At 41.1% G+C, this 27,280-nt stretch overlaps 3 protein-coding genes and 1 long non-coding RNA gene across 24 annotated transcripts; 3 read left to right on the forward strand and 1 right to left on the reverse strand.

The window, feature by feature from the left end:
• The first annotated feature begins 1,094 nt into the window (after nt 1-1,094).
• Nucleotides 1,095-9,050, forward strand: LOC4324005 (uncharacterized). Of its 2 annotated transcripts, none has more exons than XM_015763422.3 (16): nt 1,095-1,680; nt 1,764-2,004; nt 2,625-2,926; nt 3,121-3,297; nt 3,543-4,307; nt 4,387-4,481; nt 4,579-4,641; nt 4,737-4,825; nt 4,919-5,014; nt 5,147-5,794; nt 6,528-6,602; nt 7,294-7,364; nt 7,448-7,505; nt 7,886-8,084; nt 8,177-8,242; nt 8,389-9,050. In XM_015763422.3, exons 1-16 carry the CDS (start codon nt 1,373-1,375, stop codon nt 8,871-8,873), a joined length of 3,738 nt encoding a protein of 1,245 aa, XP_015618908.1. In that variant the 5' UTR covers nt 1,095-1,372; the 3' UTR covers nt 8,874-9,050. The 2 variants fall into 2 exon arrangements, with proteins under 2 accessions (XP_015618908.1, XP_015618914.1); XM_015763428.3 differs by having other exon boundaries at nt 4,387-4,460.
• A 389-nt stretch (nt 9,051-9,439) lies between these two features.
• Nucleotides 9,440-10,888, forward strand: LOC4324006 (rho GTPase-activating protein 1). The gene is made up of 2 exons (XM_015763437.3): nt 9,440-9,892; nt 9,977-10,888. Exons 1-2 carry the CDS (start codon nt 9,696-9,698, stop codon nt 10,554-10,556), a joined length of 777 nt encoding a protein of 258 aa, XP_015618923.1. The 5' UTR covers nt 9,440-9,695; the 3' UTR covers nt 10,557-10,888.
• A 534-nt stretch (nt 10,889-11,422) lies between these two features.
• On the forward strand, nt 11,423-17,620 carry LOC107281642 (uncharacterized). Its single transcript, XM_015790562.3, has 6 exons — nt 11,423-11,545; nt 15,373-15,783; nt 15,858-15,982; nt 16,128-16,576; nt 16,657-16,754; nt 17,372-17,620. Exons 2-5 carry the CDS (start codon nt 15,374-15,376, stop codon nt 16,744-16,746), a joined length of 1,074 nt encoding a protein of 357 aa, XP_015646048.1. The 5' UTR covers nt 11,423-11,545; nt 15,373; the 3' UTR covers nt 16,747-16,754; nt 17,372-17,620.
• Nucleotides 17,621-17,991: 371 nt separating this feature from the next.
• On the reverse strand, nt 17,992-26,991 carry LOC9266912 (uncharacterized). Of its 20 annotated transcripts, none has more exons than XR_010738845.1 (14): nt 26,586-26,991; nt 26,133-26,209; nt 24,461-24,509; nt 23,202-23,438; nt 22,095-22,182; nt 21,221-21,332; nt 21,029-21,112; nt 20,836-20,899; nt 20,650-20,738; nt 20,375-20,569; nt 19,417-19,488; nt 18,931-19,059; nt 18,532-18,691; nt 17,992-18,300 (listed from the first exon to the last, which is right to left on the reverse strand). It is a non-coding gene; the product is annotated as an uncharacterized lncRNA (long non-coding RNA). The 20 variants fall into 20 exon arrangements; XR_010738837.1 differs by having other exon boundaries at nt 20,375-20,506; nt 20,650-20,752; XR_010738852.1 differs by having other exon boundaries at nt 20,375-20,506; nt 20,650-20,709; nt 21,212-21,332.
• Between the last annotated feature and the right edge of the window lie 289 nt (nt 26,992-27,280).

Consider the following 27,280-nt stretch of genomic DNA (forward strand, 5'->3'; position numbering starts at 1 on the left):
AACCTCCATCTAACATAATGTCAACAACCTACTTACAATCTATCTGAATAATAAACTTATTCCAAACCATGACTTGGTGCTGATGGAAAACTAATTTCACAAGTAATATTAAATGGGTTCTTGCCATGTACAATATTTATAAGCTAAAGTATATAAGTTGAAATCCGTTTCTATTTCGACTTTAGAATCTCAATAAGAAGACCTAAGTAACCATACTCTATATCCCTTAGCTCTAGCTTTAAATACTATGCTTTACATATCAGATGTTTTAAAAAAATTCTTGCTACTAAAAAATACCAAAAAGTATGTCCATTGAAGAATGCAGCGGCGGTGCCCTGAACCATATCTCCCGCACATTAAGGACACACGTTATTCTCCTCCTGCTCTAAACAAATCACAGACAATAAAAAAAAGCAATGGTTGAGCTAGTAGGAGCTCCGCTTGATCCGGTAAATGAGCTAATATCAATCTATCATGTGTCTATGCTCCTACCCTACCTCGATCATTGTTCTCCTTCCGAGAGGCTAAGCGGTGGACTTATTAAACCTGATTGGAGCCATGTTTGAAAACACAACATAGATTTTTCTTTTTAAAAAAAAAAAAGATTTTGATGCCAATGAGAAAGGGAGATATTAGCTTTGAATCTCCCTAGCCATCTATACATAGAATATTCTATGTTATATGGTTTTGAATAGAATATTCTATGTTATATGGTTTTGAAGTACTAAGTTGAATAAGGATCAATATTTACCAATTCAAGTACTATGTACACTTACGAAACAATTCAAAGCAACTTACTATCATAGAGGTTCTATTTTATAGATATCGTGAAGTATATTTAATAGGAACACACTGTCTGGCACCGTTTGTAAAAAAAAAAATCCTCTATATCTATCCTTGTGAATACTGGCACACTGAAATTTCAGTTTAAGAATTTATACACTGATAATCCAAATTACAACCACAAGTTGTGGCGATTTGGACAGAATTTTGTTAATCCCAAGCTAGGTGTTGACCATGGGTCAACAATCTCCCATGGTGCCCGTGGCCGTGGTGTACGCAACTTGTCCGCAGCCGCGACCCCGACCCGACCCGACCAGACTCGGCACCCGCTTTCTCATTTTTTTTTTCTTTTTGCCGACTTCCCCCCTCAGCCGCCACACGCCCCCTCGCCGCCGGCGACCTCGAGTTCTAGGGTTAGGGTTTTTGCCCCGGCTCGCCAATCCACTATCGCCCAAGGCTTCGGCCCCAATTCGACGCCCGCGGGTTCAATTCCGAGCGCTCCCAAGTCGAATTGTCCGCCTCCACCGGTGGAATTCCCATGCCTCTGAGATAAGGATTTTGGGGGAGACGCGGGGTGAGCCGGGCGGCCATGGCGGGGAGCTCGAGGCCCGACCTCGGCGGTGGCGGGAGCTTCCGCGAGGGCCCGCAGCTCTCCGGGGCGGGAACCCCGAGGGCGCTGGCGGAGCCGCCCCCGCTGGCGCAGTACCTCCCCCTGGAGTCGTTCCCCGTCGGCGACCACAAGCAGTCGCGCGCCACGGAGCTTCGGCGGGTGCTCGGCGTCACCGTGGAGGCGGAGCAGTCGTTCGGGCTGGTGCAGACCAAGCCACTCCCTTCCATAGCGTCCGAGGAACTCAAGCGGATCCGTGGGGGCGTCGTGGAGTCGTCGGCCAAAGCCAAGTACATGCTGCTTACTAGTTACTGCACACTACTGCTTCAATCTGCATTGCTCATTAACCCGCAACCGGTGAAATGTTGTGCAGGGAGAAAACCAAGTCGCTGCAGGATTCTATTCAGAAGCTGGATAAGTACAGGAACGTTGTCACGCGGAGGCGGCAGAGGAGCGAAGGAGGTGCGACTGAGAGGTCATCAGGGAGTGGGTCGGGTTCCCTGAGGATGGGGGCTCAGAACAGTATGGATAATCCTGGCCAGCGGCTGGAGGAGAGGGCTAAGAGTGCGACCACAAGCAAGCGTGTCCGCTCATCGCTAGCAGCAGATGCACGGGTTTGTACTTGTGCTACTCTAAAGATTCATCCAGGGATTTCATTTTGCTCGTTTGCCACTGTCTCCATCAATGTAAATAGTTACGTCGATACTACAGGATTACAGAATTACAATCATAAGCTGCTCTGTTACTGTAATATAACAAATTAGTTTGAACTTTCAACTGGTAATTGGGCATATGCCGCATATCAGTGTGCGTTGGCAGTTAACATGGAGTAGCAATTTAAATTTTATTGCATGCTAAAAAATGGATTCCAAATGCAATTGGACCCAATTACGTGGTCATGGTTACCAATTTGAGTGAAGGAATACATCCTGTGAGTAGACGTAGCTGATCAGGTTAATATGGAATGTACTTAAGCATCCTTTTTGCTTATTTTGTAAAGAGCAGCTGAAGCTTATTTTTGGGTCACTTTTATGTCTTTGTATCTCTTTGTTGCTGTGGTATCCATGTGAGCAATATTATATTATTATATATGAGAGCACATTTTCGTCATTCTAAATTCAACTTAGAGCTACCTATGAGGCATGGTATTTCTTTTTGGGCGTTATCGTACTTGTTATGTATTTACTGTGCTTCCAATTTTCCTTTTCTTTGACTCTTGTGATATATATTTCAGTTAGAAGGGCGTGGTAATGTTCCTACAAGGCAAGGTCCTCTGGCGGACAGTGAGAAAAGTTCCTCTTTGGAGAAGGAAAAAAACTCTTTGAGGAATGTCAATGCTGCATCAGGGTTTTCTGAAGACAAATTACGGGGCCTAGCTCCTGGAGGTGAAGGTTGGGAGAAAAAGTTGAAACGTAAGCGCTCTGTTGGAACTATGCTGAACAGAGGCAATGACGTAGACCGAGATGTTAAACCGTTGGTTCAACATAGACCAAACAATGAAGCTCGCATGCGATCTAGTGATGGTCTTCCAATTAGGTAACTTTCATACATTGTTGTTACTTGTTAACCTTGTTATATGAGTTAGTTTCTGTACAGACTTTAGCTTCAAATGAAAACATCATTGAAACGAGACAATGAGGTTTACTATGCCACACACTATAATGACATCATAGGTGGTACTCCTATGAGCATTGAGGTCTGTCATCATCCCTTTAATGCTGTGTTGACAGGCATGGAGCTTCTGCTGGAGCATTAGGAGGAAGCAAGATGGATGGAGGTTCTCAACAGAGTAATGCAGGTTCCCGTTATCTACTGAAGGCAGACATGGACTCCACTTCTCTTCCAAATGAAAGAAGAGAGCGCCATTTAGGGATAGACAAAGAACGGGTTTTGGTGAAAGGAAACAAGTAAGCATAGTAATTGGTGGCATTATTTTAGCAATATATGCTATGATACAAGCACACTGATTTGCATTTTGGAATGCCTTTAACTCTTTGTGTGATTGGTTACACTGATACTTTGTATACGCAGTTTCTTGTATTTTATGAGTACTCCTTTTTTGCGGGGAGATGAGTCCTGTTGAAGTGTTGATTATTTCTACTCTATACCATGAATGAGAAATGATGTACTGAATCATTCTTCTCTTATTTAGGGCAAATACCTCTGAGGATATGCAACCTGGAACTTTAAATCCTCTGACTAAGGGCAAGGCATGCAGAGCACCAAGAACTAGTTCCCTTGTTGTTATGAATTCATCATCCACTCTTCAGCGCTCATCTGGAGGAATCGATGAATGGGAAGAAACACCATCCACCAATAAATCCTCTCCTTTGGGAGGCACTGCAAATCGCAAGCGTCCCATGACTGCAAGTGGGTCTTCACCTCCTGTTGCTTGGGTGGGTCAACGTCCACAGAAAATGTCACGGACAAGAAGAGCAAATGTTGTTTCCCCAGTCTCAAATTTTGATGAAGGCCTATCTGAAGGATCACCACTTGATGCTGCTGTTAGACCAGCGGTAGAGTCACCTGGCCTTTTGCTTCCAAGGGGTGTAGCTAGTAATAATTCACAAGTTACACCAAGAATGGATAATATTTCATCTCCAGCTGGTCTGTCAGAAAGCGAAGACTCTGCTGCTACGGAAAATAAGAACAAGGATAAAATCAGTAATAGTGGTGATTTTGAGAACGAGGGCGCAAATTCAGCCCATAATTCAGCAGACTTAATTATCTCATCGAAGAAAAGCAGGATACTGTTAAAAGAAGAGCTTGAAGATGGAAGTATTCGACGGCAAGGGAGGAGCGGAAGAAACACTATGCATGTTAAAGGGTGTGCATCCATGCCAAGAGAGAAGTTGGACAGCCCAGAAACAAGAAAGCTGCTGAAGAGCGGAAGACCTGTATCTGAAAAGAATGAAAGGTGCTTGATGATTGGAACTTATTGAGGTTGTTAGTTATATGTATCCTAATGGAACTAATTAATTTCTAAATTGATTCAGTAAGTTGGGCCGCCCTCCAACGAAGAAGGGTTCAGACCGCAAAGCATCATCTCGACACTCGGAGATCCTAAATTGTGGGTTAACAGATATATCAGGTTTCCTGAAAGGCACCTTTATTATCCACCTAATGCCTTCGAATTCTATAAGGAGTTAAGGATGTTAAGAGTCTTGACATTAAACTGTGTGTCATAGGTGAATCAGAAGATGACCGGGAAGAGCTTCTAGCTGCTGCAAATGCTGCGCGCAGTGCCATTGGTGTGCAATTCTGCAAATCAAAGTTTCCTATATGATTTGCAGAGAGCTGTAATTTTATTGGCTCATGCTTAATAGGTTCCTTATCCTTTCTGCAGTTAATGCATATGCTGGTCCATTTTGGAAGAAAATAGAACCGATGCTTACTTTCATCAGCTCTGAAGATTTATCTTTCTTAAAGCACCAGGTTGGATTCTGTTTGCCCTTTTGACTTTGCATAAGTTGCTTTACATTTTTGCCTGTTTGGGATGAACTTCCACTTACCAGAATCTCTGGTCAGATTACATTTTTGGAAGAGCTTGAGATGGGCATGTCTAAGTCATCCGATGAACATAATTTGAACACATCAACTAACTACAGTGGGCCATTATCAATGGTATTTTGCCTGAATTACTCCACTACAGAATTTCAACAAAATTCTTCAACCTGTGTATTCTGTTATATCTCCACTCTAAACTTCATGCATATGGACTGATATCCTCTTTCCATATGTTCTTTTCATAAACAGGGTCAAAATTCATCTCTGCCTCAGTCAAATTCATGTGTGTCATTGGAGCAAAGCGAAGCAAATGGACCCAGGACAAGAGAATCTATTGATATTTTGTCTCCCAATGATGAAAACACTGCATCTCAAAAGACACATGCAGAAGAATTGTTTGGTGGAATGGCTTCCTTGACACACAAACTCTTCTCTGCTTTTATTGTAGAAGATGGTGATAATTCTTCTGAATGCAATGGAGGAGATATACTTCTTGAGTTCTCAAATGACTTCCTTCCTTATGCTGCCAACATGAACTTAGAAAATGATTTTGAAGCTAGTGCAGTAAAATCCAACTTTGGATCAAGTCCTGATTTCAAGCACTCAAACCATAGCTCAGTGCATAACAGCATGTCCAATGGTTTTACAGCTTCCAGCAATTTGAGGGCCTCATATAGTCCAAATTCAATTTGCAGTGAGAATGCATCGGATGCGATAAAATTTGCAGTATATCCAGAAAATGGTGGTTTTCATGAATTTGTGCCACATATCTCACAACAGTATCAAAACTGTGCAAAAAGTACGCCTTTACCACCATATGAATATCAGTATGACCAGTTGCCTGTGCATGACAGAGCTTTAATCGAGCTGCACAGTATTGACCTTTGTCCAGAGATGGTATGGTTCCTAAAAACCTTCCATTATTTTGTAAATTTGAAGAATATATACTGCTTTCCTGGTTATAATGTTATATGCCAAGGTGTTTCTCAAACATCTCAATTAGCATGAATAGAAGTTGAGACCATACATTTTCTTCTGTTGCCAGTTTGTTGCTCTGGTTCTGGTGTTTAGGAGACTTTGATTTCTTATGTTATGCTATGAATGTAGATGTAGCTTTCTATTTATTTGCATTCCTGGTGGGGCATATGTAAATTCCTGTTGGCACAAGGCACCTAGTGCATCAATGGTGAGGAAAAATATCGATAAAATGTAGATCACCTTAAGAACTGCAAAAGTAGTGTGCTGTAATTTGCATTTTTATCTTAACCATTGTTCTTAGGAGCTGCGAAGATATTAGCAAAAACTTTTTATGATAATAAAATATACACCAATACTTCGATTGGAACAGAAAAATACTGAAATTATAACTTTGATCTGAGTGGAAACAGCTGAGGGGTTTAGAGGTCTTGAGGATAGGAAAGGTTAGTGCAAGGGGTTGGACGCCAATCAGTTGCTAGAGTGACTGTTGCCCCTGTTCAATCATGAGTTCTACTAGGGTGAACCAGTGGTGCTTATTCCTTGAGAGAGAGCTGAAACAATTTTGGTGCAAATCTTTGATTCTTGTACGAATGCTCCCTACTCAATATTCTTGCTTGAAAAAGAAGTCCTGACAATTTTCTTCTTCCGGTAGCCAAAGCTGGATGATGGAGAGGATGAGGACATTGATAAAGTTATTACGGAGCTGCAGAAAAGACTGTTTGAGCAGGTTCTCTCTCTCTCTCTCTCTCTCTCTCTCTGTGTATGTGTGTGTGTGTGTGTAACCTTGTAAAGTGTATAACGTTTCTAGATTAGCGAAGTATAAAGAACTATAGAACTAGGGATTCTAACTTGACTTCTTATTATAGTGAGAGCTATGATTATTCAGAAGTAGTACCCCATACAATCATCATCATCCCACCTCAATTTGGCCTATTTGAATGATAAGGGCATGGCCAAAACTACTGACACAACTGGTCGTGTGGTCTTGCCAACTTCTCTAGCAAGTTAACTGTGTTCAGTAAAAATCTAGCATGATTTGGGGTGGATTCTCTTGATAGGAGAATATGTCATAGCTTTCTCAGTGCCAAGTTTTCAAGCAAGCAATTAGTAGAATAGCTGAGTCGGTCTTGAAATTACTTATACATTGTGCATCATCTGGGTATGTTATCACCACAAATGAGATTTTCGATCACAGTTCAGGGCTTCAAGCGATCCTGATTTTTCTGTATTTCTCATACTTGGATGATATTCTTTAGGCTTCAATATCACATAAAATTTGTATGAGAACACCTACATTTCATTGTGATGTTTCCTGGACAGTATTTCTTTTGTTACTTCCAGATGTATTCTGGGAAATTGATGTGCTTTTTCTAAGAGTTAACACCTATTTAACACTTGTGCTCCTCGACTTATTTCAGGTGAATCAAAAGAAGTGCCAATTACATAAGTTGGACAAAGCAATCCGTGATACTAAAAATATGGAGGAGAGGTATTAAATATTCCACCCCTATACAACTTTCCATTATAAACACATATATGGAAGTTATAACAGCAACTAAACTTGGATTTCAGGAGTCTGGAGCAACATGCAATGAACAAGCTAGTGGAGATGGCATACAAAAAACTGATGGTACTTGAATATTCTTTTGGTTACATTACCACTTACTTACCTTTTATAAGTGTTTATACTTTACACAGCATTATAGGTTATAGAAACAGTCTAATTTATACCAGACGAATAAGATTAACATCTTTTTTGATAATCAGATTTTGGGAAAATATGCTATAGAGATTCAGAATGGCCATCTTATACGATCTATTTTCAAACACCTAATAGATTCCTAGTAGCTCGGTTTTGAAAGGCATTAATTGTTGCTTGTTAGCTTTACCTGTACAACTGAGTAAATACTGTTGGTCTATAATGTTACTTTGTACTAATGAATACACATACACTTTCTTAATGTTGACCTGTGCCCCTGATTGCATGCCATATTTGTTCTATTTTCACAGGGTGGCCGTGGTAGTTCTAGTCATAAGGGTGGTCTCAATAAAGCTGCTAATAAGGCTGCAAAACAAGTTGCATTGGCTTTTGCCAAGAGAACACTTGCCCGGTGCCAGAAATTTGAGGAAACAGAGAAAAGCTGCTTCAGAGAGCCTTTCCTTTGGAATGTGCTGTCTGCACCTTTGCCAAAGAATGATGCAATAGATGGTAATACACAAACTATTGAACAGCCAAACAAGTTGCATAAAACCCAGTTGTTATGTTACATTACCATCAATATAATTTTCTCTATGCTTCAGGTGGTCTCCCAGGATCTGCAGATAGGCCAAAGCTTTTAAAGCTTGACAGAAGTCCATTGAGCCAAGGTATTTCACTGTTTCTAGCATTCTTCAACAAATCCTAGTGGAATATGGCGTGCAGACCTTAAGTAGGGATCATTAATGTACTACTTGATGTTTGTTAGAACTCTTTCTTCAAGAGAGATGTTAAGCTTCTGCTGATCCTTTTCCAGGTACTACAAAATGGAAAAAGAGTGACCGAGAAAGGGATCAAAACAGAGACGCGTCTTTGAAGAATTCTAATTCGAAATCAGGACGCAATTCGTCCGGCAATGCAAGGAGTGAGCGTAAAACTAAGATAAAACCGAAGCAAAAGCTAGCACAGTTGTCGACATCTGGAAATGTTCTTGGAAGAGTTACGGAGCCATCAAATTTCGCAGCACCCGGCCAGAGAGAATCCCATGATTGGACGAGTACGTCGAGCACAAGACCTACTCAACCAGTCAGAAACAGCGCAGCTACTGTTGCCCAGGATACCTTAGATGCTCCATTGGCAAATTTGCCTGCAATAGATCCAATGGACATCTTGGACGTGCCTGAAGGTAACGACATCAGTTCGTGGTTTACTGATGGTCTTGATGATTCCTTACAAGATTTTGACTTCTCCGGAGGCCTAGAAATCCCAGATGACGATCTTACCCAACTGGGATTCATGTAAACTGAACCGGTAAATATGTACATGTTCATATTAATTTTAAGTGTTGATCCTATGTTAGCACTGGCATTGCTTGGTTACCGTGGTAACGGTGACTGATTAGTCTCTTGTGCCCCTAAGGGCAGAGCTTGCAAGTTGCAACTAGGAATTGATTCATTTATATATAGCGTAAAACTTGTAGTCGCCTTGTCGCATATCTGCGACCAGATTATTGGTCGTATGATGTTTTATCTTTCTTTGGCCACCAGGAAAGAAAGCCAGCGTTTATTCACAAGGCTCTCTGGAGCATTTGTGGCACACGTCTTGATATGATACGAGTATTAAAACTAATTAGTAATAAATCCTCTGATTTGGCGGAGCGGACAAAGCTGTCCGAGTGCATTTCTCAAGCAGTTAACAGCTAAACATAAGATGAGAGACGATGGGTTGTCCCTCCCTAGGCAGAACATCAAATTTTTGAGGTTTTTTTTTAGAGTTGAGGGGGGAATGTCTGAGTAGAGGAGAAGATACGCAAGGCATGCAAAAAGGGAATTGAGAAGACAGGAGAGGTGGAGTAGTGGTGCAACCCACGTCTGTCCCCTCTCTCGCTGCAGCTTAACTGTATCTCCGATCCATTCGATCGACGACCAACCACCTCTCCATAATATATCCACTCGTCTTAATTAGTCTCCACCAATTCTCTCTTTCTCTCTCAATTAGTCTACGACATTTCGTTCTGTCCTCGATCGAATTAGGAGGTTCGTTGAAGAAGAGAGGAGAGAGATCGAGGTAGGATATTTGATATTTCTTTCAGATCAGTAGGTGGCTTGTCGCTTGAGCTTGACAATGGACGTGGCCGGCGGCGGCGAGGAAGTCGAGGAGGTGGAGGCGGTTGACGGCGGCGAGCAGCAGCCGCCGATGGAGATCGGTTGGCCCACCGACGTCCGCCACGTCGCCCACGTCACCTTCGACCGGTTCCATGGCTTCCAGGGCCTCCCCGTCGAGCTCCAGCCCGAGGTCGCCGGCAACGCCCCCAGCGCAAGGTAAGCGTCTTCTTCTTCTCCATCTCCGGCGGCCGGCGCGGCGGCTGACAACTGTATTATTATTATGGATATGGAATATTGCAGCAAGACGGTGTTCGGCGTGTCGACGGAGTCGATGCAGTGCTCGTACGACGCGCGGGGGAACAGCGTCCCGAGCATCCTCCTCCTGATGCAGCGGCGGCTCTACGAGCAGGGCGGGCTGAAGGCGGAGGGCATCTTCCGCATCGCCGCCGACGACGCCCAGGAGCAGGCGGTCCGGGAGCAGCTCAACTCCGGCGTGCTCCCGGAGGGCGGCGTGGACGTGCACTGCCTGGCGGGGCTCATCAAGGCCTGGTTCCGCGAGCTCCCCGGCGGGATGCTGGACTCGCTGCCGGCGGCGGAGGTGACGCGGTGCCAGTCCGCCGACGACTGCGCGAGGCTGTGCGCGCGGCTGCCGGCGGCGAAGGCGGCGCTGCTGGACTGGGCGGTGCAGCTGATGGCGGACGTGGCGAGGGAGGAGCGGAGCAACAAGATGGGCAGCCGCAACGTCGCCATGGTCTTCGCCCCCAACATGACGCACGCCATGGATCCATTCACCGCGCTCAAGCACGCCGTCCACGTCATGAACTTCCTCACCATGCTCATCGACCGAGCTCTCAACGACGTCCAAACCTGCAACAACTGATCCATCAATATAATTAAGCCCACCATGCATCTCGATTATATATGATCACTTTAATTATAGCACGTAATTACATTGTCATTCATTCGTAGCAGGGTTAATTAATTAAGCTTAATCAAAATTGTTTGTTTTAGTTTCATTTTACTTTCGTCCATTACTCAGTTTAATTACTACTACATGTGTCGAGAGCTGACTTCTTGGGTCTGACTGTACGTAGCATCGAGCAAATCAGCTCTGTCATGAACTACATGCATGTTAATCATTTTATTCCATTCTAAGAGCGTACCTGTATGGTTGGTTGGTCTGTTAATTTGACGTTTGAGATATTTGTGACTTGTGAGTGCATCAATTCTCAGCATTACTGTTCTTTTACTTGTACAGTAATATAATCGATTTTTTCTACGCCTGTTTCAACAAGAACTTAAATTTTTCTCCAATGTGATGAGATCTCGCTGGTTTATTATATAGTTTTTGAAGTAATTTGGTGCATTGATGGCAAAGTGCGTGTCTTGGTAAGGGAATTGGGCCTTGCACTCTTGCAGCCGCATATGGGCCTGATCATCAAAGAAGACTTGGTATAGGCCCATTAAACTCAACTGAGGCCTATCCCGGGAGAGTGAAAAAGAGCGGGAAAATTAGTGATGACGCCGGATTAGAGGGTGGTCTTCACACTAATGATAAAAAAGAAGTGCTGGTCAATCGTAGTTTTAACAGGCACAGTGCACAAACAGAAATAATTGCCACAAGCCAGCTGCGTGTGTCAGGACTCAGGAGAGGCAGGAGAGGGAGAGAGAAAGGGGAAATCAACCTGTCCAGGAGAGGGCTGGTAATAGGAATAAAAAAAAAAAAACCCTCCAGTGTTCGTCTTCGAGAGAGAGAGAGAGAGAGAGAGAGAGAGAGGGGGGAGAAAGCGTCTTCTTCGCCTCTTCTGCGTCCTGCTCTCCTCGCCGCATCCTCTCGCGTTGGTCGTTCGTCGCGCTCCCGTTCCGGAGGTAATCCTACCCACCTCTATTTTTTTTTTATTTCGGTCGATCTGCCGTGCGGCGGCCGAGGCGGTTGCGATAGGGATAGGGCGATTCTCCGATCATGGGGGTGGCAGGCCGGAGATGAGGTCGCCGGTCACGCGCGCACCCACCAGTAGCACGGCAGGCTGAGCGCTAGGCGCCGAGCTCGAGCAAGACTGCGCCTATCTAGGCTCGAGTTGGGTATGTTGGGGTCGGTCGGATTCGGCTCGTCCGAGCTTTTCTCGAGCTGTTTTTTTTTTTTTGGGATTTGCTATTAATCACTAGTGTGAAAAATTTTGGGTTTACACTCAAATTTCTGTCCACTTGATCTGTCTCAAGATCTTTGCTGCATTTGCGGGTTCAGTCCGTGTTTGGGCCGCGCCCGCTTCGTAGTTTTCGTCTCAATCGGCGCGTCTATTCCTTTTTTTTTTCCTTCTTGATACGCGGATTCTCCAAACGATAGCTCCGCCGGAGAATCTCGTCGGCGATCGGCAATGTCTCGTGGCGGCGGGCTGTGGCGACGCCTTGGCGCTTGGTGAGTTGGCCGCCCGTGTGTGTGTCACAAGTCACAACCTTGAATGAAGTTATCTTCCTTGGCTGCCGGTGAGGTCAAGTGGCAATGGCATAGACGCCGGCAGCCGGCGAGAAAGCCACGGCGTTCTAGGGGTAGTTGACGAGGTGGTCGGTTTGCTGCTGTGGCTGGCGGCAAGGCACCCACGCCATTTGCAGCGGCAACCAGTGAGGCAACCATGGAAACTTCCATGGTAAGTCACGTTCTTTGCCCCCCCTGTTGTTTTGCTCTTGTTGACGACCATGAGAGCCTGGTAGATCTAATGATTGTGTTTTTCTCCCCCTCTAATCTGTTGCTGGGGATGGAGTTAGAAGGTTTGTGATAGCTAGCTGGATAAAATGATTTGTGTATTCTCCTCAGATCTGCTTCTCAGAAGAATGGATTTGTGGAGGTTGAGAGAGTGTCAGCAGACTAGCATTTCATTTTGCAATTACCAGACCACTAGATTTCTGATGTGAGGAAGTATCATTATGTGAACGGCAAAGCATTTTGTTGCTGCCCCTTTTTTATCTTTATGTCAAAAAAATCTAGTGGAATTGGGCAGCATACATGATCCTAAACATTAGAACGTTTTGCATGTTGAAATAAATTTACTATCTTGATTTAGATAGGGTGATAATTTTTGGGATCAGTTTTCTATACATACCTTTGTGTCCCTATATTTTTTTTCTTAAAAAATATTTGTTTCTATAAGGTTTATTTTCTTGGAATGTCTTGCCTCACTACAAGAAACAGAATGTTTCCAAGATCAAGCCTTTCATGCAGCACTTGCCTGCAACTAGGACTGTAGTAACAAGTTACTCCCTCCATTCTTATTTAGTTGTTGATTTGAGCTAAAATACACTGACCAAAGTAGCACTTAATTTTTAGTATTGTGACATGATTACCTCTAATTACTCTCCCTGCTAAAATACACGTTTTGCATTTGTGATACTATAAGCACTTGAGCATGGTTTATTTGACAAATTAATTCTTTGAACTGCATTCTCCCGATGGTTGTCATGTTCATCGAAATTTGTTCAGTTCCCAAACAAAAGCTTTGTTACATCTAAACTTTCTGTTTTGCTTTTGCTGTTTGCCTTCTAGCATTTGTTTGTTCTATATACGAGCACTTGAAACAACTAGCTCTGTTAGAATGTTTTGCAGCTAAAACTAGTTAAAACTAGTTCTCGTTTTGTTCGGGGAAAGGGCGAGGGGTTGAGGTTTGACAATTTCTCCCCCTTCGTAGCTTCCTTAATATAGTTAGTATTGTTTTCTACGCATCTACCAAGAACAAGAATACCTAGTTTTGTAAGCAAATTTGAATTAAAGTTAGATAAGGTTATGTTCTGTTTTTGTTATTCATTCTCCCTTTTTATCTTCCTTTGTTAAGAGTCGAGTGCACCTGCATTTACAGAGGTTTTGATTGTTGACATTGTAGTAGTTTTGTGGATTGATTTGTTTTGTTTGAACAAAATTAGATTGTTTTCACTGAAACATGATTAGCAAAAACTTGTTTATTATTAGAGATGTGTACTTCTTCTAATAGTACTTTGTAGCAGCAGAAGTAGGGGATCAAGTTAGTTTAAACCTAAAATTTGTTCTGTTAAATATTTCATTAACAGTAGAAATGTAGAAATTTGTGTTCTGTGATCCAAACATGGAATTGTTTTGTTATTTGGTTCTAGTTTTACCTAATGCAGTGGATGAAGAAACATATTGTTTTTTTTAAAAAAAGTTGCTTAGTTTTGTCAGCCACTAAAATTGCTTAGTTCTGTCAGCTCTTAATCTGAATTTGATGAGATCAATGATTCTATATAATCCATATACCTAATTTAGCACTGAGCATGACTACATGATTACTCTTGTTAGCAAATTTCAGTCACGTGGCATAATTTTGGGGCTGTTTGATAGCCCTATGGAATCGGCATCTATGAAATGACACACATCCAAAATTTCTGCCAACAGTTCATTTTGTGAACAAATTAGAAGAAAAACTATAGTGAAAGGGAACTTGCAGTGGGGGATGAAGCACAAAACAAACCATTTTGGTATCCCAGATCACAGCACAATAGCAGTCCTACTCAATCAAAAGCATCTTCCAATCTTGTAATGTGCATTTTGTGTTCTCTCTTATGTTTCCTGTGAATCAGTCACCAATGATGCATATGCAAGCGCCTCAAGCATGCTCAAAACATCATTAGTATCATCCATTAGTATTGACCAGATAGTCCTTGCTTTGCTTCTAGCTAGTTGACAGTGCATGCATATCATTGAGAGAACAAAATCTGCTTGTCTTCTATTATCTATCAGCGTTGATCAGCAACAAATCCTTTGTTGTTACAGTACCTAGTATATACCTGTTGGTACTGTCTTTTGCTAGTTTATCTTACTACTAGTTCAAATCATTTTGCAATCCATTCAGTCCATCCAAGTCTATTGCATCCTTCAATTTGTCGAAGTTATGTCAATCCATCTCTTCATCGTCTTTTCTACATCACCAATTCCCTGTCAGAGTTGGCTTTCATCATCACCAGCTCCCAGTCGGAGCTAGCCTTCATTGTCACTTCATCATCTCCACGTCGGAGCTTCTCGTCATCATCATCATCATCATCAATCAGTGAAGGTCCGAAGAACAATTTGTGAAGGGCCTTCATCAACATCAATATCTCATCATCAGTCAAAGGACCGAAGAATAGTTTGTGAAGGTTCATTGTCTTCATCATCAACAACATCTCTGAATCAATGAAGAGCCGAAGAACGGTTCGTGAAGGCTTCAAGGTACCGAGGGCCGAAGAACAGTTTGTGAAGGTTCCGAGGTCCACTTCATTGAGGAGGGGATACATCTTTTCTTCTTCATCATCCAAGAATTGGCTCACTTCGACGACATCATCAAGACTTTGGAGATAGGCTAATATTTAGTTTGTGTTCTCTTGTTTAGTTTTCACTCCAAATGCAATGTTATTGTATACACATTACATTTGAGTGGGGGTGTTAAGAATATATGTATTAGTGTGTTTGTGTTAAGGGGTATTTCTATCTTTTTGCGTTGTACTCTTCTCAACATATTAGCCCTTAGGGCCAACTCAATGGATGAATAGTTCAATCCCCAAATTTCTCTCCTCTCTCAAGAATTCACAAGACAATCCCTTTTCTTTAGAAAATAAAGTCGGAAATTTTAAGCTACGCGGGAAGCCTCTGGCAGTTTAGGCCCCTCTCATTGTCGATAAACTAATATTAATGGACACTTATATTTATTTTGTAGGATGATGAATAGTGATATCCAAACCCGCAAAGAATTCTTCCGTAAGGCTACATCATATGGAGAATGCATAGTTTTGGATCATAAGCGGAAGTTAAAGGATTTTGATGGAAGTCTCTTGGATCTCAGTGAAGCTGAATATGCTATCGGACCACTACATTCGAAATGTCTCGTAAAATATTTTGATAAAGTGGATCGTAAAAAGGCAAATGCATATTCTTTGCTGAAAAACATTCGGCATCATAACATCGTGTTTCTAAAAAACTTTTTTGATGGAAGTGGCCAACCCAGATTTGTATTTAACTGGGTAGATGGAAGCATGAGTGCATGGGTTAAAACCGAAGGTGCCAAAGTACTTCTGAAGAGAACAGGGACGGGTACCTGTCGAAACTCCACAATCCGTCAGCTTGTAAGGTAGTAAGTTAAAAAAACAATTTATGGAATAACACGTTGAATAGAATGAACAAAAGATGTGTTTTCTTTCTTAGGGATTTGTGCAGTGGACTGGAATGTCTATTTGAGCATGGTATCTATCCAATTCAAATCACTGCCAAGGACATCTATGTGAAAAAAGTTGGGAAAAATGCCTTGGCGCAACTTCTTATCGAAGAAGGTACCTACCCATATATAATGCATTTTCTGCTGCTCTGTTCCCTTGAAGAAATTTCCTACTGTAACACGTTTTTGACTGAACTAGTTTACCTTCAATCTAGCTTCCATGCCATGATTGAGTTCCTCTCTAAAATATGTTTGTGCAGCTGAAGCTTTGCCAAAAAGTGATGCTAGGAAAAGGCAAATCCAGGCAAATCTTTGGCATGAAATGAGAGATGCGGTGAAGAAAATCTTTGCTGATCATGTGGATTCCCCCAAAGACATGCCCCTCGTGAGATTCCTTGATTACATTGCAGAGGGCAATGTGAAGACGCTACAGAGGTATCCGTTGGATTGGGATGAAACTGAGAAGGGGAAATACTTGTTGAAGGTCTTGTGTATGAACCCACATAAGGTAGAGCAGGAGGTTAACAACCTCATACAGTGGCCACCTGTGACCTACTTGGGGAATTTACCATCCCCTCTTCAGGAGATGATAAGTTATGACCAAACAAGAAGCCACCCATCTGGTTACGATGATAAGAAACCATATCACTACCTAAAGCTGTGCAAAAATATAATCAAGCATTGGTGGCTATTGCCAGAAAGTGTTAAGGTAGTGAAAATTGAAAATATTCTTTTCTATAATTTTTTTATTCTGATCCTTTTATGTGTCTTACACCTTAACTTTAATAGGTGGAATGCAAAACATGGCAAAGGCTCATCCAAAAAATGGAAACATGGGATCCTAAGATATGGTGTAAGCTTTACGAGACATTCGGTTGATCAAGCAGGTACTTATGCTCCAATATCTATATAATATAACCTTTTCCAAAACTTGTTGCAGTAGCTAAGGTAATGGAAAAAAAGATGGAATTTGTTCAGATTTAGAGAGCAACAAGTGGATAGAGGGCTGTGAAATGGAATAAAATCCAACATGGTTGTGAAAAGATACAACTGAATGGGGAAAAGGACAAACTCATTTGGACTTTAACAAAAAAATGGAATGTTCACAGTAAAATCATTCTATTCTGCTATGGAACTTCAAGAAAGTGGCTATCGTTTTAAAATAAACTGTGGTAATTTAAGATGCCATTATAATCAAAGTGTTGTTGATGAGGAGTTTTGCTCTATCTCTTGGATTGAATTTGACAATGTGTCGTAGCTTGCTGCTTGTTTAAGTCATCTAGGCAGTCAGGCTATCAGTAGGGGTAGATTTGAGGGTCAGCCTCTTTTCTGCTTTGTTCAAACTTTGTAGTCTCATTTCTGATATATGGAAATGGGAGGGGCTGAGCTCCTCTTGATTAAAAAAAAAAGTAGTAAGTACTTATGCACCCCTGTTCCATATTTTATCAAAATGTTCTGCCACACGATTCCATGTAAATATTATAGTTCATTCTTTGTTTTACAGGAAGGCAAACGAAGCTGACGATGGGATAGGCATATAGCATGTTTTTACTCCAGTGCAGCATCTGAGTCGCCCTCTTCTTTCTTTCTTTGTGGTCCCATCTGTCTTGAACAGCCAGTTATGTAATGTTACTCCAGACCAGGATGTTCGACCTTCTGAATCTGTGTTCTTCTTGTTAGTAACACCTTGCTTTAGTGTTAAACTAAAATGCTTGACACATAGTTTGATGATTGATGGATGACTTTTTTTTCATTGCCTGAATATTTTGTGTTCGAGAGCTGGAAGTCTGGAACTATTCAGATTTCAGGGCTTCGGGGGTACTTATAGTACTTCTTACTTACATCAGCGTTATACTATTGCTGTGCTCCAGCATTTCCACGATGTTATTTTGTGGCGTGCTTCTTCTGGCGACATTGCTCCCTGTTGGCCATGACACATGCAAATTAACCGGAAACAAAATACGGCTAGGAAGTATCCGCGGGGAACAGTAAATGGGCTAGGCGATTTGGGCTTATCGAGCGGGTATACTAGAGGATGGGGCGCGCCGCCTGTAAATTTGGAGGAACAGCTGAAAATTATTAAGGTACTTAGGTAACTAAACATACCAGCTGACAATGAGTATCTGGTTACAAACATGGAATAAACCTGTTGATCATCCAGTTTCTTACAGTGAGTATGAACGTGATATTTTCATGCATAACTTACTCGTACAAATCATTTCATGTATACAACAAGGTAGAAATAATAGAAAAAATATTAATCTTACAGATTGCTTTAATGTCTGTATAGTATGAGCATTGGTTACACCATGAAGAGCGATGTCATAATAAAAAGTCATATTGAATTAGTGAATTGGTCGATTCTTAGAAAGCCAGACCCATGCGGTCAGATTCGTGTGGATACACTCAGCGTCACTTCATCTCTTGAAATCTCTTCAGTAAAAGATGAAATGAGACATTAGTTTCATGAGCATCACATGCAATCACCTTAGTAACACTTTGGCCAAGTTAGCACAAAAATGAAACCATGCACGAAAGAACCTTGTTTCCAAGTCAATCGATGTGAGTGCTATTATAGACGATCCATGTTTCTTCCACAATAACATACACAACCTAGTGATTGTGCAAATGCTACAACGAAGATCTATATCAACCAGGACGTACCAGAGGAGATATAAGACCGGTGCGGCGGGTAGACCTAGGAGGGCAGACCTAGGAGATGCGCAGAACCAAGCTGGCGAGCAGTGGGAGCTCCTTGTCCAGCCAGCCGGGCTCTGGGAATAGTCGCACGGATATCAACTGGCTCTTCTCCAACAACATGGACCTGCATTTTTTTTCTTCTTTTAGCCATCGAACAATTGACATGAGCCAAGATTCAATCAAACTAACAACAAATCACACATAATTGGATCAAATAGGTGCCAGATTTGATAGGATCAGGGCATAGGATATGTTAGCATATTTCAATTCCAAAATCGTCCATATAGAGGGCAAATAATTCAACATAAATGATGAGCTTAACAACAATAGGGAGGCAAGTAAGCAATGAAAGGAAACACTAACCTGCATAGTACATGGAAGATATTTCCCATCAAATGTGACCACACGATCTTTTCCATCAGCACCATGTACCTTGTTTTTCCATCAGCACCTACCTAGTCAACCGAACAGTAGAAGTCGATAGCTGACATGCTGCAGTAGGAAGCAATTACCCTAATGCATTATTTTTTTTGCAAAGGATATAAGCATGTCGACCAAAATTACACAGTCAGTAGCCTTTAAATACATACTATTAGTCCGCATCCTAATACTCACATTTCCACCTGTTACCAATTACCACTATTGAAAGAATATAGTGATTGATCTAGACAACGAAATACTGAAACCCCAGGGGTGGGTGGCTTTATATAATTTTTTGAGTGAAAGGTGCTTACTTTACATCAGTTCTCACTATATACAAACCTAAGCTTATCAGTTCATTAACCGTATCGCGTGACTCTGTATTACATGGACAAATAGAAAATAGAATGCAATAGGCAGAAATCTTACATTTCATTGCCAAACTTCTCATCGATAATTTCTTTGATGCTCTCCACAAAATGTACAACAGATTTATTCAACCTGTGTCCAATATATAATAAAAAAACCTATTAATATGAATTGCCATCTTGTGTATCTAAGCAAGAAAGCAGACTGATCAACATAATCTATTAGAAAACAAATAGACCAAATTAGAATCCACCTAGCTTATGAATATGATAGCACCACTCTTTAATCTATCTTAAGAACCGAAGGAAATCAAGCCTAGAATATAGATGACAATCAAATTTTAGACACAGAGAAAGATCCTTTTGTTGCGTACAGTGTACTACGCTGCCACCATCACCCATAACTTTATGTGAGGCACCGTTGCTTCTAGGGATGAAAATGGCCGAAAACAATATCATTACTTTATTGTTTTTGACGGAAACGGTCGGGAAATTTCCATTTTCTTGAATTCAACTATTTAGTGTCAACTTCAATGCCACTCTGACAAAAATTGGAAAAGCTAAATTTTAGACAGCAACAGTCAGTAAAATTATTATTATCATATTAGTTTTGCGGAAACGGTATCGATGTGGTCGGAAAATTTCCATACTATTTTCACCCTAGCCGCTTCACTACTTCTACTGCTTACCTAGTCCTGACTGCAAGAAAGCACAACTACATTCAAGATAACCAATCACACATGTCATTGAATTCATGATTTGACTAAAGATCATTTTTTTTATGAATTAAAATCTTAGACACAAAGACATGAACTCTACCTAAATGATACTATAGAATTGCTTGGAACAAATTATATTTACGCATACTTAGTTATTAGTAAAAGCTACAGAAATGTACAGCAATTCAACATCAACATAGGTGGGTTTCATGACATCAGTTTGAATAAAAAAAATTGACGTAGCAAATGCCTATATTCAAAATAGTAATAGGTAGTAATATGGTGGAAGAACAACATTACCAGTGCACAACCCTCTCCGCAGCTTCCAATTCATACATGTAACAAAGCAATTGTAGCTTGCATGCTCCTCTTCTCATCAGGCCTTCCTCGCATTGCCTGTCATCTTGACAGTGACAAGAACCTACTCTGCCACTAGCACGCAAGCCTCAAATTCATCGGTTGACCAACATAGGAATCAGCTACTGGATTGATAATCTAGTTCAATATAATTATATCTTATCAGCTAGCATACAAAAGCACGTAGATAGAAAAAGACAAAAGAGCAGATAACTTACAAAAAATCTATAAATCTCTTGCTGCAGGTTGCACCACCTATGATGAATGGCTGAGGATACCTATAATTTTTTTTTAAGATAATAGATGCCTGTAGGTAGCATCCTCCAATCCAAACATAGCTTTTAAAAATACATAAAACTGGAAGGTATCACAAAACTCAACAGTAACTACTTCCTGAAACATACCTGAATCACTTAGTAAGAAATCCATCCCCACCACACTATCCAACACTGAAGATTTACCAGGATTCTGTTGACCATACCAGTAAAGTTCAAATGTCAAATTACAACATTACTTTTCCAACCATGCATATAGGAATGCAAACGTGCTTAAAATATTAATGAAAGCAGTAATCTAGTTGAGAAAATAGCACTGAACTCTGACAAGCTTGACTTGGAGTGGCTTGAAGCTGATTTCCATGTCTGCCCGGTCGTCCGGCAAACTCACCAGCTTGCTGTCAGGCTGTGACAAAATAGAGAACACCACAAATTTGCACAGTTTGCATAGAAAAAACTGACCATTTGGAGAAAATTTGCATTGCAAGGTGGTAAAAATAGGTACTTTGGGGACCTGGCCAAGGTCCTGCAAGAACTTCTTGATAGGATGGCCATGATCTCTTTCCAATTTGGGCTCGGTGTTGTGATGCAGTTAACAGGCTAGGAAAATGCATCAATGAATGACCCTGCATTTATTAATATGAAAGTCAGTTGTAATGCCACTTTAATCTTTAATATCTGCAATTGCTTGCCTCTGCAGCTCACTGAATCAAGTTATGGAAAAGTTCTTCGCAACAAAACTAAAATGTTCTAGCCATTTAATGAACTCTACGAAGCATGGATTCTATCATTAAAAAGAAGTAAAGATGTAAACTGTGTATAAAAAGAATTGCAATACAGCCAACACATTCATAGCGCATGACCCAATTCACTCAAAGCAAACAAAGGAAGCGAAAAGAAGATGGAAACATATGCAAATGCAGACACATGCAGCAACTGAAACCAAAAAAAAAAAGTCCATAAATTGGACCACGAGAATTCCCCGTCAGCTAACAATCAAGCAAACCACTGCCGGAATCAAGCAAACATTGAACTGGCCAGCTCTTTCTTACAGGAATTCAGCAAGAGAAAAAAAAGAAACACAAAAAAATTTAAGGAACACACAATGACAGTTTTACACAAAATTAGGGAGGGTAAAAGGAAGTTATCTTAATTAAGTAAATATAAGGCATAAAATAAACAATGTAAAATTATCCTTGTCCTGAAAAGGAAAATTAGCATTCTATCGTAAATGCAACATGTAGAAACTTAAAATTAGCCGCACCAAACCATGCCTCCTAGAAAAATGACTCTTTGACAGTTATTGGTATAATACCCATCACGATACTTCAGATGAGACAGGGATGCAAAGTATAAACAATATATCTACATATAATAGCTAAGCTCACCTACATAGAATGGAAAGGCAGAAAACAATATCATAAGCAAGTCCAGATAGCAGTCATCACGTCAACAACATTAGTCATCCTGCTTGATCTGAAAAAGAAAGCAACAACTGTTTAGCATCCAAGAATTAGACTGATGTTCAGTCTCAAATGCAAGGAAAAACACTAAATGGGTTACTAATATAACAGAGCATTATTCTAGACTATTTCCATCTAAGAATATATTGCATCAAAACAGAAACAAGGTCGACACATGAATAATTTCTTAGCACTGTAGTGATGTAAATGGAATCTAGTATATGACACAATGCTACTGGTGTAATAGGACATCCTAGCTAGGAAATATTACTGCTGCCTTCTAATCATCACCGAATAAATAGACAAATTATGTAACCTTGTTTTTTCCCCAGCTGATAAAAAACCCTCTATACTTCAACCAAAAAAACTATTCCCTGCAGATGTGTAGAAAAAAAACTAAGTAGATGATACATCATGATAGTAACCCTTTTCTCTTGTGAGAAGGCGCCTCTGTTCCAATGATATGTATGGACCTGACATTGACAATGATGCAACGCATATCATCTTGCAAAGATTGGTTCAAACACAAGTAGCAGTTCTTTTTTTTAGATGGTACATAGATAACAAACAATAATGATAGCTCTAAGATGCCAACAAGAAAGGGATGGACCAAGGTTGGCACAACCCTTTATGTGCTGCTGATCCCTTCTGCCCACCTACGTATCTCTCCCTTATTCGTATGCTTTTTATGATCTAGTTTTTGTTTGGGGACACAGATCCTCTGCCATTGTGTGTAGTAGACAGTGGTAGTAGTATTATCATGCACAACACATGGCTCTGACAAAATGAATAGTTGGTCATGTTCCTCTCAGACAAAAAAGAAAGAAAATCCAACTCTTTTCGGTTCTGGACCCTTTTTGCTGCCTACCCATGCCCAACAACAGAGGATCCTTAATTGCTTCCTAGGGTTTGTTTTTTTTTTCTGTTCAGGATTCATCTAGTTATGCAGCTATTGATCCAATTAGTTTGCTTATTGCGTTGTCATCAAGCTGAAAAAAATTTATGTAAGAGGTTTCAGGTATACAGGCTTACTTCCAGTTGGTGAAGGGCGAGAGGGCACTCGCTGAGGAACTTGATGGTGAGCATGATGAGAACCGGGACGGAGTCCTTGCGGGTATCATGAGGTCGATCATGGTGTCAGAGATGAGTTTGTCGGTGAGCTCATTGCTGCCGTCTCCGATGAGGACATCGATGGCGTCCCGCGGCGGCCCTCCTTGCCCTCTTGTCCTGGATGATCCTTTGTATCAGCCTCGCCATCTTCTTCTTGGCCTGACCACCACCACCACACACACACATCCCAGGTTCAGATTTCAAAGGTTAACATGTAACATCTCCAATTCAGTGTCAATAAGGTTACTGCTGTAAGCAAACATGTATTTTTCCACACACTGTGGTTGAAACAATAATACAAGCATTTATGTTTTTTCAAATAAAGTCCTGAAAGTAAAATGAGCAATGCAAAAAGAAATCCAGATGTTTTCTATATTGAAATGTTCTTTTTGCTACAACATGACAGGCCTTACATCAAGAAAGTTAACACAAAGAAGGTAAATATGCCCCAAAAAATTATATTTCCACTATGGTAAAATTTCAATTAAATAATGTCAAAGGTTAATCAGTGAAACATACAAAATCATAAAGATTCAACCTGTGAAGGTGAACTTGCCCTTTTACCAACAGGATGCCTTTGTCTACTTTGTATTAAAATACAACCATTGTTTAATAAAATTTTAAAAAATGTGCTACTGAAAGTATAACAATTCCCATATGTTGATAAACAAAATTGAAGCAGGGACTGCCAATATAATAATCCATTCAATTAATGGTCCAAAAATGGCAGCAAGCCAGCAACGCATGCCGCTGAATAAAAACATTAAACTGAAGGCCCAGACAAAATGAGCACCTAAGAAAAAAAGACCATATGCGGATAATGAAGAACCATAAGACTGAATTACTTGGGATGCTTGTGCCCACAAGAAATCTCGGAGCCACCCATTAATCGTAGTGGAACTCTGTGCAAAGTTTCCCCCTGTGATATGAGTTACCACCCCTTGATCACTTATAGTACCCCAAACATCCGATTGCATTTTCCAACTGAAATGGAAAATGACTACCGAAATGGAATTGTACATCCAGAATAGACATAAGAAAACATGATCCCAGGCGGATACTTGATATGTTCCCCCTCGCCCAAGCCAATCGCAAGGGAAGCGAAAACCAAGATTTGCTTTATCGGGTATCAAACGGAAACTGCGAGCAAATAAAACAACTTTCAAAAGTATTAAACTCACCGCAAGTTATCTTGCTCCAATTGTTAGCATACACTGTGACCAATTCACCCTACAATGAAGAAGAGCGACTCATCAAATTAACATGCATAGTTCCTAGGTGTAATTACTGCCATAGTAAAATAACCATGTGTCTGTGGTGTGGATAATTCTGTTTAGAAGTTCAAGCCCATGAATTAACAACAGATTTCAAGCACACTCATATTATCAGTGCACAAGCACATAGTACAATTATTTCTCTGCAGAAAAATAAGAATAGGCAGACATTTTATTCCCATGAACATACACTGACATATGCATAACAATTAATCATTAGCAGATCAATTTTTCTATCTATGTTGTCCTTGAGACATGTGTGTAGGTGAACATACACTGACATATGCATAACAATTAATCACAGCATGATGTTTACTGTAGTGAGATTTCAATTCTATGTAGAAAGATCTACATTTTCATCATATTGGAGTCAGGAAGGGTACAATAACAGCAGCATATGCTTAGATAAATGGATAAATTCTGGTACCTAGACCAACATTCAAATATACTAGATACTGGGACGCGCCACCTATACACAATTCTTGTTATTAATTGTTTATACAGTTAAATAACATATAACAATTAGAAATGTACAAGGCGAGAGACGAAGAAAGGAACACTCACAATTTTGTGCTGAACTTATTGAAGAAAAAACATATAGATACAAAACAAAATTCACGAGTCCAGCCTGACGTTAAACCATGTAAGCAGATGCATTGGCTTGAACCCTCCATTTTCAACCAATTTGTAGTGATATCCTTTTGGGTGGGGTTGGGTGTGGGGGGGGGGGTGCATGCTGGGCCAGCCAGTGTCACTGACAAAACACAAGTAAAATGGCTTGCAACAAAAAATATATTTCCACATTTTCCTTCTTAAGTAGCTTGCAAAAATATACTCTAGTCAGTTTATCTGGTTTACTGCTTCAACTATAAGTTAAGTCCCTTAATTTGTCAACGAATCCGATTTCATCCTTCAAACTGAAAATCAGATATAACAGGTATGTGGCATATGAAGCAAAATTAACAATTTAAAAATAAAAACAAAATATTTAGACCCACATGTCAGTCAAATTATAAGATTAAAAATAATGGACCCCACTTCCTCCACTTCATCATCTCCCTTTCTCTTCTCTATCTCCTCCCCTTCTTCCCCAGATGCGTGGCATTGGTGAGAGCGGAGGCGCAGCGGAGGCCGGCGAGTGGGGGCGTGACGGGGAGGGAGGAGCTTCAATACGGCGGAACTATAAAAAGGCCCTAATCCCAACCAACACCTGCATGTAACCAACAAGTGCGATGACCAAATTTTTCGCACGAACTCCACAGCGCTTCACGATCTGAACCAACATCCCGATCACCGATACTAACCAAAACGAAAACGACCTAACTGCATCTCCAACAAATCGGCGAGATCTATATTTCCACCTAAATCTTCCATAGCCTCTCACGAATAATCAAGATACATTTGTGTAAACCAAGCAGCTGCAGGTTGTGATGATAAGTTTTTTCTATGATCCTTGTCCTTGTTTGTTTTGGCGGTATTTGTGATTATCAGTGATATAGATGATTGGGGGGGGGGGGGGTATTATCTTTATATGATCATCAGCATGTCCTTGTTATGTTGTTAGGAATAGTATGCGTACCTTCAAGGTCAACTTTTGGAGGAGACTGTCTCAGATGAAGGCTGATCACGAGCCGTCAGCGAGCAACAAGAGACTCCCTGTTATTAACCATAATTACAAAAGGTAATTATTTCAATCAGCATGAGTTATTGTTGGCTGTGTACATCCAATCGGATGTAGAGGCCAGGTTAATCCCATTTTCTAAAAAAGCATGAGTTATTGTTGCATGAAACTAATTATCAGAAGCATATCATAAGAGAATATATATGTAAACAATTATGTATGTCGCCTGAGTTTGATAAATTCCTTCTCCTCCCTATTAGATTTATCTTTTATTCCACTGATGGGAAGTCTTCATATATGTAACATTCTGAAGATTTGTTCTTCATATATGTAACGTTCTAAGAACAATTACCTCTAATCAAGAGACAGCATAAGCATATGTTGTTCAATTTGCAGTAAACGGTATGCTACCTTGACGCCCCAGATGATGAGGCAGAAGATGGTGAACAGGAGGACGAAGCACTGAAGCAGAGGAATCCGAGGAGGATCTGGCAGCGGCGGGAGATGCCGCTGTCGCCAGCGCGGTCCTTGTCCGGTCCCTCGTGCGCTCGCCGGACTTGCGGGCCCCGTCGCGGAGGGTGCCGGAGAAGCGGCTGACGGAGGAGGACCGGAGTGGCGACAGGATGCGGCCGGCGAGGACGGCGGAGTGGCGGCGTGCGGATGGGGAAGGCGAGGACGGCGGCGGGGCGGCGCGATGTGGACCGGGAGGGGCGGCCTGCAGCGGGGCGACGCGGCGGATGGGAAGGCGAGGACGGCGGCGGGGCGAGGAAGGAGAAGGTAGTTGCATTTTTTTTACTTACGCGGACGCGGAGGAGACAGTCAGAGCAATGTCGTCCGTTGGTAAAATAAAAATAAATCAGTACTCTCTTCGTCCCACAGGGATTTTGTGATAAAAAAATAAAAATAAATTAGTAATCCCTTCGTACCACAATACAAGGGATTTTGAGTTTTTGATTGCAACGTTTGATCACTCGTCTTATTCAATTTTTTTTTACAAATATAAAAAAGGGTGAATAGCTAAAATGGTCCACCAAGTTTTATCTGAGGCTCAGTTTAGTCCTTAATATTCCAATCTATCCATATTAGTCCTTCAAGTTTTCATTTTA

The sequence above is a fragment of the Oryza sativa genome, chromosome 1, assembly GCF_034140825.1.
Source record: "Oryza sativa Japonica Group chromosome 1, ASM3414082v1".
NCBI lineage: Eukaryota > Viridiplantae > Streptophyta > Magnoliopsida > Poales > Poaceae > Oryza > Oryza sativa.

What these genes read in the sequence shown, in the direction of transcription:
- LOC4324006 (XM_015763437.3), top strand. Translation starts at nt 9,696, where the DNA reads ATGGACGTGGCCGGCGGCGGCGAGGAAGTCGAGGAGGTGGAGGCGGTT. An exon ending in GGCAACGCCCCCAGCGCAAG is followed by an intron (nt 9,893 to 9,976) that starts GTAAGCGTCTTC and finishes GGAATATTGCAG; the next exon opens with CAAGACGGTGTTCGGCGTGT.
- LOC107281642 (XM_015790562.3), top strand. Translation starts at nt 15,374, where the DNA reads ATGATGAATAGTGATATCCAAACCCGCAAAGAATTCTTCCGTAAGGCT. An exon ending in GCAACTTCTTATCGAAGAAG is followed by an intron (nt 15,983 to 16,127) that starts GTACCTACCCAT and finishes ATGTTTGTGCAG; the next exon opens with CTGAAGCTTTGCCAAAAAGT. An exon ending in TATTGCCAGAAAGTGTTAAG is followed by an intron (nt 16,577 to 16,656) that starts GTAGTGAAAATT and finishes TAACTTTAATAG; the next exon opens with GTGGAATGCAAAACATGGCA.
- LOC4324005 (XM_015763422.3), top strand. Translation starts at nt 1,373, where the DNA reads ATGGCGGGGAGCTCGAGGCCCGACCTCGGCGGTGGCGGGAGCTTCCGC. An exon ending in AGTGATGGTCTTCCAATTAG is followed by an intron (nt 2,927 to 3,120) that starts GTAACTTTCATA and finishes CTGTGTTGACAG; the next exon opens with GCATGGAGCTTCTGCTGGAG. An exon ending in TGCTGCGCGCAGTGCCATTG is followed by an intron (nt 4,642 to 4,736) that starts GTGTGCAATTCT and finishes TCCTTTCTGCAG; the next exon opens with TTAATGCATATGCTGGTCCA.